Below are 15,579 nucleotides of genomic sequence, written 5' to 3' on the forward strand. Positions count from 1 at the left end.
AACAAACTCTACATCTTGATTCCATAAATCGGTTCACACACGATAGGAGGTCTATCAGCTGATCAAAAAAATAAAATATTTTCAAATAACGAATTATGTATTCATTTTTACGGCGTAGATTTTGTGCAGTCGAATTCAGGCTCTGATAAATGTTTTGCATAGTCATTGTAAATTATGTCAAATTGCACGAACATTATCTACGTGCATAAAATAGGAGCATCATCAGCAATACTACAATACATACTCTGCTAGGCAATTAAATTTTATTTGCAATATTGTTGCCGATCAGCCGAATCTGACCTTTTTGCTCTCTAGCCAGATATTCGCGAGACGCATAACCATAGTCCGTTGTCCATCTTTGCGTGTGAGATCGAACTCATGTATTTATATCATTCGTTTGAGATTTTAAATTTTTATTGGTTTTCTCATTTTTCGAGAGAAGACAGAAGAGAAATCAGTTATTTGCATGGATTTTCATTCGATCCGTTTTGACCAGTATTTATTCAATACTAACAAAGCTTGCAGCTGATAGCCTCATTCAGATTGATAAGTTCGGTGATAACCTACAGTCTGAATGTGATGAACGACAAAAAAAAACGTAAGCGTATGTAATGATGACTTGAGGCCACTATTAACCCTTATAAATACTCATAGTGTCATAATTGTCGTTTTAACCATGCTGTCGCAGCAAGTGATTGGAAACCGTTCGTTAACAAATGAAATCATGAGCAATGAAAGTGCACACTCTACTGATGGGTTAACCATCATCATTTCAATGTTGTTAATCACAGCCAATATCACTGATTAAACACATTTTGCACAATATCTCGCCCTAAAATTATGAAAACCTCATAGCCCATCAGTTCACTGCAACGAGTGTCGTCAACGATGTTCACTTGAGCATGAAGAAAATCGACAATCGCTGTTTTCCCTTTTTGTCTCTCTCCTTTCTATCTCTCTCTATCGTAATTTTGTTTCGTTGCTGTTGTTTGAATTCCGATTTCACAGTGTTGCGCCTGATTCGTTTGACCAGTCGTTCTATTGATAACAACAGCTAACGTTGTCTGTACAAGGAATTTTCAAGGAGAATAAATTGCTTGCGTTACGCCAGCCAATTCAATCATCCAGAAAAATTGGACTCAGTCACTTTTTTTACACACGTTCCTAATTAATGCAAAAGTTTTTATCATAATAACCTGAACTCTTCTCTTCTCACACCGAAAAAGTGGAAGCTAGCCAGCCGTTTATGAAAATAAAATCACTCAATACCAAGTGGAATAAAACTGTTTCGATTCATTTTCGATTCGATTTGCTAATGAGCAATTTGTGAACAATATATTTTTTGTCTATTTCTCTTATTTGTGAGACTGAACTGTTGCAACTAATCGATTGTGCTGTGGCATATAACGGCCATTATCATTGTTTTTAAAATCAGATTTTACAAATAAAAATTGTGCGACAAATTTCGCAACATCTCGAGTGTAGAAAAACTATCGATTTTGTTGTGTGCTTCTTTTTTCTTAACAAGAAAATAAAAGAAAGATTGTGATTTTAAAGACTTTTCTATTGAAATAAAAAGTTTTAATGGTGATTTCAAGACCAACAAACATTCTCTCTGTGGCAAACCAACAAATTTCACACGCTAAATTGTATCAATTTATACATCAATTAAAGCAATTGGCAATCATCATCTGTGTACTATTTATACAATGTAAGATTTTTCACAGAAATAATAAAATTTTGATTGTTTAATAAAAAAATTTATTGATTTATAATCCAATGGATTTCCATTCAATTCGAATCGTAGATTTTTCGCAATGCTAATTTAATATTTGTGTGTACCACAAAATTTGTTGATATTTTTTCCCAGATAAAATGCCATCACTTCCACAAGCCGCCTTTGCCGTGTGTAAAATGCGTGAACAGAATTCGCGTCGTCCATCGAAGAGTCAGGATGGTGCTGGTGCCACTCCAATCGTATACAATCAAAAGCAATTGGAATATCTACCAGTGAAATACAATGAGAAATTCATGAATGCAATTTGGGGCCACTACAACCGTTATTCTCCGCATAATATCAAAAGCAATGATGCAGCTATTGCCATTTCAACAAGTGGAAAAGAATTGATGGCAGCCGCAGCCACTGCTGTCTCTGCATCAATTAAACAACAATCTTTCGTCTAGAATCTCATTTACACTAGATTTTAAAGAATTTATATATATAGACAGACAGAAAGTGATCCTTTTTGCTTTCGTCCTCCCCCCAAAGCCTGCAAAATACATTGTTAGAAATGGCATGAATAAATAATCAATAAAATAATTGGGACATTTTTATTTCGGTTATTCAAAGTATTATTTTAAGCAAAAAAATAAAATCAAAACCGACACAATTTGAAAATTGATTAATAAAGGTAGTTTCTTTTTTTCACTACGTCAAAATCTGCTCGGCCGATTTTATGTCACACACATATACATTGCCATGTTTCATATGCCAAAAGATGGCGTTTGTGTGTTCAACATTCAAAACCCACTTTCGATCACTATAGCCGTCTTTGTCTCGGTGCAATATTCTGAGACAGATTTATCCATCACACTTTGAACATTTTGGTGCTGCTAGTGATCAACATCAAAGTGAATCGTACTTTAGTTCCAAATTAAACAGTTTTCGTACACACAGAGTCACAGTCACACACACACACACACACAAATACATAAACTCAAATAAAAAAAAATTGTCGAACGGGGTGAAAAATTAAATGCAAATTATCACGTAGCCAAGGTGCAAAGGAATCGTAAACGACAGATAAAAAGAAGTAATCAAAACACTCGGCGAAAAAAGCCACACAACGATTTGGTGTAGAAAATTGGAAACAAAAAATAAATATTTTATTATGTATATTTATGGTGGTTCTCGTAATTTATGTTCCAAATAAAAGTGAAATTATTCAGTATGTTTGAGTTATTGTGCGATGTGAGAAGTGACAAATAGTATATATATATATGAAAATGTAGACAACATTTCATAAGTAGCCAATGTAAAACCAAAAACACACAGAATAATATTCATCATGTCGTCCTGTTTCGTCAGCCCATATTCATTTTTGCGATAGTATTAAGTTTTAAAATAAAGAGAGAGAACAGTGCATGTCATACGGCATACCAAAATAAAGAAGAGAAAATTTCATCGAAATATATAAAGGAAATATCAATTTGAAAGAAAAAAAAAAGCAAAACAAACATCGCCACTCGAGGCAAAAGAAAAAAATAGACAAGGCACATAAACGAAAACGCGGAAAAAATGTGTGTATGTGTCAAAAAGTGAAGTTTGATTGCTGAATTTTTGTGGATTTTCATGTGCAAACGAACTGAGAAATTGACTCAATTCGCAGCAGCAGCAGCAGCAGCAATAACCACAGAAACCAGCAACATTTACTATTTGTAAGTTTTGAAATTACACTTCAGGTGCAATACCATTGTCAATATACTTAAGTTCAGTGTTACCACCATCTTGTTTATGTTTACAATCGTTTGTGGAAATTCAGAAGTCAATTGGTTTTGATTTTCTTCTCAATGAAAACGAAATCGGATCGGTTTGTTTTGATGTTGTTTTTTTTTTCGTTTGGCAATAAAAATTCGCTCTTGTTTCGCAAATTGAAATTGGATGCTGGAAATTATTTGAAAAAAAAATGTGACCATTTTTTTTTTCTTTTTTTCTCTCTCTCTTCAATTTACTGTGATTGTTTTGGTTTTCATGTGTTGTGCCTGTGTGAGTGTGTGTTTTCTGCACTAAAAAATATGATGCATTTTTGTTTCAATTCGCATTTTTGATGAATGGTTCACACAAATTCTGTCTATGTGTGTGTGTGTGTGTGTGTGTGTGCGTCCGGAAAAGTCGAATTGGTGTGTGCGGTATTTGTGTGCATGTGTTCTGTGTGTGGATGCGGTGTGCGCGTGAACAATGACGGTGTTAGTGCATTAGTTTAGCAAAAATATCGTTCGTAGGATTCGATAGCCGACTTTGTCACGTACGCCAAAAGCCCATACACACAGAACGTACTTGCTATAGCAGTGCATATACAAATACAAATACATCAGGTCTTTGCTTATGCTCTGCTCCGCGCGTGTATGTCATCTCTCTGTCTCTATCTCTGAATTTTGGTCTTAATTTCTCTCACTCATTGCCTTTTTCCGAATTGTTTTCTTCGGTTGTTATCTTTCACTGCCTCCTTTTTTTGCCGTACAAAAGAGACGAAAAAAAACCCATCCATTAGCGGTTATTGGTATTCCATGATTTTTAAGCAGTTGTATTGTATTTGAGAAAACGACGTACATGTGTATGAGTCTCTCTCTCTCTCTCTGTGTATAGATTCGAATCGTTCTTATTGTTGTTGCCCTACCGAATCGTGTTTGTACATGAACATTTCTGGTACATCTGCGAATTTAGATACACATGTACGTCAATAACATCCAATTCACATACATGCCATTCAATGTGCTCGATATCAGCTTTTCCGCAAATCATTTTCTGCATCGCAAACGAATTTCAACCATTTTATTCGTGTGTACACATAAATAAAATTCTTTTGAAGGTTTCATTTATCTAATGACATTTGCTTTCTCTCTCTCTCTCTCTCTCTCTCTCTCTCTCTCTCTCTCTCTCTCTCTGTGTGTGTGTGTGTCGCCCAATTTAGATGTTGGTTTATCTTTTGTGAAATAGTCTGAGAATAGCCAGCGCATATCGATCAAATTGTTTAAAAGTATCAAATGCATTTTCATTTCATTTGATGCGGTAATTAGTCAACCCTTTATGTGTACGTGGGTTTTTCATATCGAAAGGGGTGACTTTAATTTTGATGTAAGTGTGATTTTGCATGTGAGTGTATCCTATTAAATACAGTGAGTTTATCTGGTCAAAAAAGTATACATTCTTAAAATGACATTTGAACCCGTGAGCACAAAAACGACTTATTAAACAATCGCCGAACAAAACGATACAAGAAAAAACTACCAAACAAAACACACGTTAAAAACGTAACACAGCAGGACGGTACCGTTCAAAACGAAACTCCGCTGTGCTACACATTACCGCTGTGTTACGTTTTGTTCGGTAGTTTTTTCTTGCATCATTTTGTTCGGCGATTGTTTAATAAGTCGTTTTTATGCTCACGGGTTCATTTCTGGTGGTTTTTTTTCCTTCATTAATTATCCTTTGATTAAAACTCTACTATCGGAGTGCTATGAAACGCCAGTATTGCTAAACTTTTAGTCTAATTTCCGTTTGCTCATACTCACTTTATGCTTCGTTCAGCTGATTCAATTTAACGTTCATGTGCCAATTTGAAATATATACGTATTTCAAAACATTACACTGGAATCAGAGATTGAAATAAGAAAAATTCAGAACTACCGGTTTTCATTTTTCAAGATTTTTTTTTTATTATTTTATTCATATTTCATAAATTACCCGGGCGTTGAAAAAATGTGTCGATCGTTGATCCAGAATGTTTCGGCTTATTCTTTCTTGAGCTCATTTTCAATTGAGAGCGATGCTTATTATTCAATTTATGACTCCAAACTGACTAAATTGTCGTTCGCATTGTACTTTCGCAGCGACGAGAAATCAAACCGATCGAATGATTCGTTTTTTGAAGTCATATCGCAACGCAATCGTATATAATAATCGATTGTTGCAACATGAATAATAATCCAATCGTTTCATTTTTTTTATTCTGAGAATATAATGTTCTATATAAGAAATAAAGAAGTTTGTTTATTTTGATCACCAACAGCTGTTCGTATGCTTATATACTGAGAGTCATTGGCACTGGCGATTTTGCATAGTCAGAATTTAAAGTATATACATAAAATCGTCCGCATCAGATAAAAAAAGTGACGTTTTTTCACTTCATGGAGCGATTTTTTCATTTATATTCATTTAAGATTACATTTATTTTCGTTTGATAACTGAAAATTGGGCAAATTTGTGTGAGAAATATTCAAAATTCAACTACCGGAAATCGGATTTAGAGCTGCATTTTTTCATTCAGAACTACCGGATTCCGGTAGAACTACCGGCTATTTCAATCTCTGACTGGAATGTCATCATAAGTTACTTTGATGTTTAGTGTCATCAAAAAATGACTAATGGCTTTCTCAGTCTCAGTAAATTCATTGAATTTGATAATAATTGATTTAATATTGGTCAACCTTTTCATTTATTATCATTCCAATTGGCATAATCGTTTCCGCCGAAAAATATTTCCCCAGAAATTTCATTGATAAACTCGAACTCTAAGTGAAGTGAAACGTTAGCCGTTGAGAACAAGTAATTCAAATGTATTGTTTTTAATTTCTCTCAAACAGATCAAACGTAGTATACGACATAACATTCAATACTAGCACTTGATTGACAAGTTATTCGGAATATTGAAGAGAAGCACTGAACACCGATCAACATGTCACAAATACAGATACCAAGGATTCAGGTGTTTCGACCGACCTGGGAAGAGTTCCGACAGTTCGACAAATACGTTGAGTATATGGAGTCACAGGGTGCACACAAAGCCGGTTTGGCAAAGGTATATTTTCTTTATTTTGCATTTACATTCAAAACAAACACTTCTCTTACAATAGTTTCGGGTTTTTGTCGAATTTGTTCGTTATTTTCTATTTAAAAAAAAAACTTCTAAAAACAAATTTGTTTGTTATTTTTGGCAATGCTCGCAACTCTTTCGAGAATTTAACTTGATTTGCGTTTTTTTTGGCTTTCAAATATTTTTTTTTTTTGTTAAAACGAAGCTATTTCCAATTATTTGCATTTCCATGCGTTCTCATTTTTTCACACTTTTAATCCAAAGAAATGCTTTTATGCTTTTTTTTCATATGATCTAACTTATCCTTGTTAAATTTCTAATATTTGTTTTTTTTTTTCAAATTCCATCTTCAACGAAAATATAGGTGATTCCTCCGCCCGAGTGGAAGCCACGCAAGAATGGATACGACATCGATAATATGTCGATATCAATTCCGGCACCAATTTGTCAAGTTGTTACCGGCAAACAGGGACTGTACCAGCAAATCAATATTCAAAAGAAATCGTTAACAATTCAACAATTCAGAGACCTTGCAAATACGGATAGATATCAAACTCCAAAGCATTTCGATTATGAAGACTTGGAGCGTAAATATTGGAAGAATATCACATATGTTGCACCAATTTATGGAGCTGACGTCAGTGGCAGTTTAACGGATGAAGATTGCAACGAATGGAACATCAATCGATTGGGAACGATTCTTGATTATGTTAATCAAGATTATGGGATACAAATCGATGGTGTGAATACGGCCTATCTCTACTTTGGTATGTGGAAAACGACATTCGCATGGCATACCGAAGACATGGATTTATATAGCATAAATTACCTGCATTTTGGCAAACCAAAGACATGGTATGCAGTTCCACCGCAGTACGGGCGTCAACTTGAAAAAATGGCAAACAAATACTTTCCGGCCAGTTATCGCAGTTGCGGCGCATATTTGCGTCATAAAATGACACTGATCAGCCCACAAATACTCAAGCAACACAATATTCCATTCAATAAGGTAGATATCCTTTGATAAAAATTTCAAATCAATTATTGCTCACATGAAATTAATTGAGTATTGGCTTTTTCAACAGATTACACAAGAAGAGAAGGAAATTATGATCACATTTCCATTTGGTTACCATGCTGGATTCAATCACGGTTTCAATTGTGCCGAGTCAACCAATTTTGCCATGCCACGATGGGTTGAATACGGAAAACGAGCGCAACAATGCTATTGCAGGTAGATATGATATTTTGGAGTGAGTCGTTTTGTATTCCATTGCTAACTGAAATCTTTCTGCTCTTTTTTCCCAAAAGTTCGGACATGGTGAAAATTTCAATGGACACGTTCGTCAAACGTTTCCAGCCCGACAAATACGATGCATGGATCAATGGCTCTGACATTGGACCACATCCAGAGGATCCACCGTCAGCAGCTAGGCCGGCTCCATTGCCAAGTGATCTAGATATTTTAGTCAACAAAAAGTGAGTGTGATCCATTGCATTACGGCCGAGTCAAATGGGATGACATTTAAATGATAATCATTTTTTTCTTTCTCTCCCTTTCTCTCTCTCTCTCTCTCTCTCTCTCTCTCTCTCTCTCTCTCTCTTTCTCTCGATTTGTTTGCAGTAATTCGAATGTGCCACAAAACGTATTGCAAACGTTAAAGAAGCAATGCAATCCGTTACTGAAGAAATCGTTCAAGGAGCGAAATCCCGATGTTGATATGGATGAAATTCAAAATAATCCAAATGTTCCAGAAGATGTGAAGGCGGCTATCACCGGCGCATTGACGCTAACATTAGACGAAGATGATGTCACTGAAGAGGGTGAAACGGTAGAAGAGGAATTGCCACCGATTGAGGGCCTCGAAACATTCGACGATGATTACATAATGGATATGTCAGAGGATGATGGCAAAAAGAGTCGACGACGACGTGTCGATGAGAATGACGAAGATTGGTTGACGGGTCGTCGCAAAGGTGGCAAACCGAAACGATCAAAACGAAAGAAAAAACGCTCGAAAAAACATCGATCCGAAAATGGGGAAAATGCCAAACAAACGAACGGCGACAAAGAAAAAATCAAAAAGAAACGATCGCGCAAATCGAACGATACGACAAATCATTCAATCGATAGTACATTGAATGGTAGTAGTGCACTAGAGAGTACGGTTGATAGCAGTGCGTTAAATAGCAGTACCGTGAATAGTATCGTGAACAGTACAAATACCAGTTTCAGTGGTTATGAACATTTAAATAGTAGTCACGAATTGACAAATGGACTATCGATGATCGATTCAAGTGGATATGATTCGATGCGAAAATCGGAGCATAAACAAAAGAAAACGCCGAAAAAACGTGATAGTATGGATAAATCAGTGAATGGTATTGTGAAAAAGACGAGTCGACGCCAATTTACATCGATAAGTGCGATAATGGCATGCATTGAATCGGTGGTGCAAGGAACGGATGTTTCAATACCCGAATCAACCGAATCCGAAATTGCCGTAAAGACTGAGCACATTGAAAATGACGATCCATTTAAGGCACCCGAAACGTTTACTGCGATAAATATGCCGGTCAAAGTGGAACATGTGAAATTCGAAGGTGAATTGAATAATGTGATGGAACCAAAGAAGAAGCCACGACGGAGGTCTAGTACAACGAAGACGGCAAAAATTAAGGAAACACCGTCAGCGACAGGCAAATTGGATCAAACCATGTTCGATTCGAAATCAATCATCAAAAAGCCTCCGATCAATGGAGCGTCAGCCAAACCGTCAAGAACAAGTATGAAAAAAGTCAAATTTCTTAGCTAAGAAAAACAAACAAACAAAAAATGCATCTCGTTATCATTGTCCATTTCTAATTTTTTATTTTCGTTTTTTTCTTTTCTTTTCGTCATTTTTCTTTTTTGGTGTTTTCTTCTTCTTTTCGATTTTTCTGTTTTGATTGGCGCCTGTGTTCTGGCGATTCGGCAATTTATTAGATTGGACTGAGATTGAAAATAGACAAGCCGAAGAAAATCTATCGTTGCCGTTCAGTGCTGCGATGCGTCCATCAAAAGTATCATCAAAATCATCGGATACGTTTATGGGCGCATTCATGAGGCATTTGCAACAGGGGACGGGGACAAAGGGTGTTGCAACCATACCATCGACACTCGAGAAAAAATCACCACCACCATCGACAACAACCGTCAAATCGAAAGCGCCACGTGAACCAAAAAAGCCACGTAAAAAGAAGAAAGACGAACTGAAATCTAACGTGCCCGTTTCATCACCCAAATGCACCACCATTGGGTTACAAATTCAGATTCATGATCCGAACAGCGAACCATCCCCGGTAACGCCATCGGAAAACAGCTTCGAATCGGATATTGCAACATATCCATTTAGTCAAGATGTGGTTGGTGTTAACACAATGATGATGACATCAACACAGAACCCGATCTCAAATGCAATAGTGGAAATGTCACCGCCAGTGGTAGCACCATCAAATCATTATCATCATCATCATTATCATCATCATCACACACCGACCTATTACCATTTGGATCAATCACGAGCTGACGACTATATTATGTATGATCCCGATCCGGCCACACTCAACGGTCAACCGATGAACATGATGCCAAATGAATGCATGATTATACCACCACTACCACCACTACCGCCACTACCGCCGCCACAACAACAACCACCACCGCCGCCGCCGCCACCACCACCGCTTCAGACACCATCAATGAATCATCTGGGTAATACACATCATCCATACGACATACAATTGTTAAATTATTCAGACCAAAACAACTCATCCGCTGCATTGATTAGTCGTTTCAATGTATCACACACAAGTGTAAACAACACTCCATCGGCCGTATGCGATTCAGTACACAACAATTGGAGAGCCGTCAATGAAATTATGCTGAATAAATAAGAAACCCTGGTGAAGTGTTGTGTAGCGTCAATCGATGCACAGTATTTCCGAATCAAAGTTGATGGGACGAAAAGTTGCATTGACGTGGGCATTGATGAGGCTAGAGATTTGATCGCAATTAAACGAACGCATTCCATTTTTCCCAACAGCCATAATTTTGTCACACACAAAGATACACATCCATTTCACCCGCGATAGAAAAAGAATGTTCAATTGTGATGTCTAATAGGCAATACCAAATGTATACCCTCTCATGTACTGCGCCTACCCGCTGCCACCCGGTAAATATACATTACATATAATACAAATTTAGCGAATGATCACCCGGAGGAGAATCTACTGTATAAACAGAGTACACATAGTACGTAGCGCTAAGTGTGTATGGTACACAAAGAGCGCGCACACATTTAGAGGCTCTGTATACGCTTATGCTTGTGTGCGCGCATTCACATTCACACAAACAACAGCTAGCGATGCGCGCACACAAGCATAAGCGTATACAGAGCCTCTAAATGTGTGCGCGCTCTTTGTGTACCATACACACCTTGCGCTACGTACTATGTGTACTCTGTTTATACAGTAGATTCTCCTCCGGGTGATCATCCGCTAAATTTGTATTATATGTAATGTATATTTACCGGGTGGCAGCGGGTAGGCGCGGTACGTGAGCTTCATTCTTGCCTCTTTCATCATTTCACTTGTTGCAGTTTTGTTTCGACATGATTTTTCATCTTCTTCTCAAACTGTGTGTTTTTGGGGAGCATGGAATGCAATGGCCGAATCGGAACAGTAACCATCGTATGGTCATCTCATGAAAGCTCACGAACGAAGTTATGTAAATAATAAGTAGATGTATTAACATTTAAAATATTCTACGATCGTCGTTTAGATTGGAGCAGGGCTGGAATTCTAAGTCATTCCACCAAAATCATTCGGAATTATTTTTTTTCGTACATAAGACCATATTGGAGTGAAAGAGAGAGATTCCACTATTTTTCAGCGTTCCACCGGAATTATTTCTCACACATTCCACTCTTCCTTGAGTTATCGGAATAATTCCGGTGGAATGCTGAAAAATAGTGGAATCTCTCTCTTTCACTCCAATATGGTCTTATGTACGAAAAAAAATAATTCCGAACGATTTTGGTGGAATGACTTAGAATTCCACCCCAGGATTGATTTTTGCCATCCGATACGGCATAAAGCACGTGTTTTAAAATGAAGATGCGTTTGTGTTAAGCATTATAAGCATTAAATTCAAAGTATTGAATGATGTTTACACATGAATGTCCCATTAGATCATTAAGCTCACTCACCCAAAAAACTTATGATAAACATACATGATGGATTCATTCGTTTTCACACTTGCAAAGAGAGAAAAATAAGTTGATTGCGTCATTTGTTTTTCCGTCTGTATTTTTTTCTGAAGTCCTAACATCATTTAAAAAAAAAATAGGATACCAATTTAAAATTTTATTTATTAACAATCAAGATGCACTGAGTTTTGTATATATACAGGAACAAATTATCCACAGATAATTCAAGTTGAAATTTAAGAAACTATAACGCTAAATTGTAATATGTTTCTAATGAAAATGTTTTGTGATTTTTTTTTTCTCAAAATAAAAGAATAAGAAAGAAGAAAAAAACCATTTAAATTGTAAATTAAATATTTGAGGGAAAAAAGAGCAACAACAACAACAACAGTTATTCAATTGATAATAATTAAAATTGTCGAATGAAAAAAAAAAGAAGAAGCAAATCATGTAAACGGATAGTCTTTTTAGAAACGTAGAGAGCTATTGTCAACCTGTCTGTTTCTAGTTAGATTTAAGAAGTGTTTGTTTAGAATATTTCAAAAACAAGTTTAATCATTTCTATCTGTTAACGATACGAAAAATCACACATACACAGACACACCACAGCTTCGAATTAAATTTACAAAAAAAAAGGTGAAACAATTGCGTCACGATCGCGCATCACATAAATATTATAACAAAATCAATAAACAAACGAATCATGGAAATTAAATTGGATGATTCTTTTCTGTCTCTAACCGATTTTCAATTGTTTTTTTTATTTCAGATGAATTTAAATCACAGGTACATATTTGATTCTTTTCTGGTATTTTTTGAATGGGCAAAACCCTGCTGAAATTGATGAAAAATTAGCAAAAGATGGCGCCACAAGTATCTTTTCCTTTCTGCTAACAAGTGCCTTTGTTTGACAGTCAAATATTTGGTGTAAATATTGTGATTTTACTACATTCTGAACCAAAAGTTGTGGAATCACCAAATCATTTTGGCTCTTGAAACGATGGATTGAAAAAGTTGAAGTGATTGTTGTGCTCGTATGATTCCATAGAAAGTTCAAAATCGGAGACAATGTTTGGTAATATCGATTCGCAATAACAAGTATTAGCCGAAATAAAAACGTGCCGTGGCTATTTGGAGTTTGAGTAGTGAAACACAACGAAAAGAGTAAACAATGGCATCCGCATCCAGCAGCAGTGCAAAGAATCTTTTTCACGATTCGAAACGTCGTTTGGCCGATCGAGTTGCCGGCACCGTGAATAATGTCGCTTCAACTGGACGTCAAATTGTTCGTGGGTCACGATCCAATGATGTATGTACACAATGAATATTGTTGTTCTTTTTTGGTTCACAATTTTATTTTTCCACACAGATCCTAATGCAAGCGGCCAGAAATTTTGCTCAACAAGAAACCACCATGGAGAATACCTATCAAAATCTCAAGAAAATGGAACTGTTGCGTCAACACATGGGCTATCAATGCGATTCAATCATTGAAAATTCGCGGAAAATCGAATTTCTCAAGGAACAAGTTGAGGCTATGGAACGATAACCAATTACAAAATTATGCCACTCTAATTTGTATGTGATTTGTATCAAAGCTAATACAAAAGCAAATTGAAACAAATTAAAAAGAAAATTCACATGATTTCAGCATAAAATATGTTGTTGCTTTTTTTCTCGTAATAAAATCCCATGATTTGATGATGGCAGCAAGTCGCCAGAGAGGTGTTTTGATTTTTAAAGCGCACGCAAGCACACACAAGCAAGAAGAGACAATGTCGTGATAAATTGGAAAAATATTAAGATGCTCACAATAAATCTTGAAATGCAGTCGTTGCGTATCTGACATTTGATGTGTCATAAAAGATTTTAATTAAAAAAGAAGATAGAAAATGTGCCCCAAATTTCAAGTGACAAGCGTGGAAGGGATGGGGAAGAAGACACGGAACGGATTTTATGAACGGAACGACACAGACATGAAAAATGCGCTTTGAACGGTTAGTTATTGCTGCTTTTATGACATTGTGCTTGTGTTTTCATCATTTTTTTTGCTTTCTCGTTCCCTCCCGCTCCCGCTCTCTTTCTCTCTCTCTCTCTCTCTCTCTCTCCCTCTCTCTCCCTCGTTGTTATTGTTGTTGGTCGTTTTCCCTCTGCTTCTTCCCCAACTCCATTTAAAGTTTTACTACGTTTCATAATGCGTTTTGATTGTCTGCTATCGTGTTTCTATCATATCGTTCGAAATGGGGCGCACATGAATTCACTTTCGGACTGCTACCGGTGATACTGTGCACACAATTTTGTCCACTTCATAAAATTTCTTCCACGCTACACGTTTTAATTGACTACGAATTAACTCAATCGATGCAAGTGTGAACATGGTTTCGAAAATCTCGTTTTTCCAATTTGAATCGGGTGTTTGAGCGCGTTCGCATGCGCGCGCACACACACAAGCGTGCACGTAAACTAAGTGTGAATGCGATTTTAGCTTTAATCGGGAAGTGTGAATTTATCTCTATGAAACAATAACAAAAAAAACACACACAAAAAAATGGCGATTTCATTCAAAGTGTTTTTCAATACAATCGATGGCATCGTTTATATCGTTCGTACGCCTTGATCTCGATTCAATGGGATGGCCATTTTCTCTCTCTCCCCATTCCTCTCTTACTCGGTATTTGGATAGTCGCCATCGGATTGAGGATGGCCATTTCGAATCAGCTAAACAAAACAATACGCCAATACCAGGAGCACTCGGCCGAATGGGCAAACGGACGACGAAATGCAAATGTAAAATTGTGAATTAAACCGGTTAAGCCAAAAATAAGAGAAGAATAAATTGAAACGCGACACGAAAAAAAGCACCAGCACACAACCAGAAAACAAATAGATGAAGACAGCGCATCTTGCATGCCGCTAAGTGAAAGTATTGAAAGCACATGCTTTTCGGAAAAGACAAAAGCGCATAAATGTGATTTGTTACCCATCGAAATGGGATAACGGCAACACAACATGAGCAGTAACAGACAAAAAAAAACGGCAAGAGCGCGCTCTCTGCAAATGATGTGCATTCGATGACAAAAATGCACCATCGAATGGAATGGAACAACAGAAGTGCGCGCGAAATAGAGTGAGGCAAGGCAACAGCAGAAGCAGCAGCAGCAGCAACAACAACAATTTACTTGCTAACGAAAAAATCCCCAAATAACCCAAGCACACACACACATACTCATACACAGAGGGACAGATAGTAATGTGTACGGAGCGCATTATATATTGGACTTCAATTTTGCTGTTGTTGCTTTGTTTCTTTGCATCGAACTTTTTATTTTATTTCCATTTGTGTTTTATTTTCATGTTGTGCTCTCTCTTCCTCATTCGGCGCTTTTTTTCCATACGCGCATCAAATCCATACATGCACACCAGTGTGAAGGAGCGAGAGAGATACAGCTGAAAAAAAAATGCTTTTCGCGAGATCCCGAGCGTGTGTGTTTGTGAAATACATGTTTTGTGTAAAATGCATTTTTGGTGCATTGAGCGTCACACCGAACTGAACACCACCGAAAAATGAGCAACAACAGGGATTGAGCGCATCAAACATAGCCAAACAACCAACCAACCGACCAACCAAATGGCACAAGATACACACGAAGTGAGAGCAAACGAATGAGGAATAGCGAACGAGTGTGGGCCACAAGCAACCGAAAGATATGGTTTAAAAAGCGCTGTCGTGCAAT

At 36.9% G+C, this 15,579-nt stretch overlaps 3 protein-coding genes across 4 annotated transcripts; all 3 read left to right on the forward strand.

Annotated features, from left to right (window-relative positions):
• The first annotated feature begins 218 nt into the window (after positions 1 to 218).
• On the forward strand, positions 219 to 2,320 carry LOC129576648 (uncharacterized). The gene is made up of 2 exons (XM_055462010.1): positions 219 to 1,711; positions 1,871 to 2,320. Exons 1-2 carry the CDS (start codon positions 1,585 to 1,587, stop codon positions 2,182 to 2,184), a joined length of 441 nt encoding a protein of 146 aa, XP_055317985.1. The 5' UTR covers positions 219 to 1,584; the 3' UTR covers positions 2,185 to 2,320.
• A 215-nt stretch (positions 2,321 to 2,535) lies between these two features.
• On the forward strand, positions 2,536 to 12,560 carry LOC129576643 (probable lysine-specific demethylase 4B). 2 transcript variants are annotated; one of them, XR_008688904.1, is made up of 8 exons: positions 2,536 to 3,438; positions 6,364 to 6,578; positions 6,958 to 7,602; positions 7,679 to 7,827; positions 7,905 to 8,072; positions 8,218 to 9,380; positions 9,580 to 10,758; positions 11,185 to 12,280. XR_008688904.1 is itself a non-coding variant. In XM_055461992.1 (7 exons), exons 2-7 carry the CDS (start codon positions 6,456 to 6,458, stop codon positions 10,527 to 10,529), a joined length of 3,198 nt encoding a protein of 1,065 aa, XP_055317967.1. In that variant the 5' UTR covers positions 2,536 to 3,438; positions 6,364 to 6,455; the 3' UTR covers positions 10,530 to 12,560. The 2 variants fall into 2 exon arrangements, 1 of the variants encoding a protein (XP_055317967.1); XM_055461992.1 differs by having other exon boundaries at positions 9,580 to 12,560.
• A 197-nt stretch (positions 12,561 to 12,757) lies between these two features.
• On the forward strand, positions 12,758 to 13,503 carry LOC129576649 (BLOC-1-related complex subunit 7). Its single transcript, XM_055462011.1, has 2 exons — positions 12,758 to 13,154; positions 13,215 to 13,503. Exons 1-2 carry the CDS (start codon positions 13,017 to 13,019, stop codon positions 13,392 to 13,394), a joined length of 318 nt encoding a protein of 105 aa, XP_055317986.1. The 5' UTR covers positions 12,758 to 13,016; the 3' UTR covers positions 13,395 to 13,503.
• The last annotated feature ends 2,076 nt before the right edge of the window (positions 13,504 to 15,579 follow it).

This window comes from Sitodiplosis mosellana, unplaced genomic scaffold (genome assembly GCF_009176505.1).
Source record: "Sitodiplosis mosellana isolate CC-2019 unplaced genomic scaffold, AAFC_SMos_1.0 Smas_scaffold_6191, whole genome shotgun sequence".
Lineage (NCBI taxonomy): Eukaryota > Metazoa > Arthropoda > Insecta > Diptera > Cecidomyiidae > Sitodiplosis > Sitodiplosis mosellana.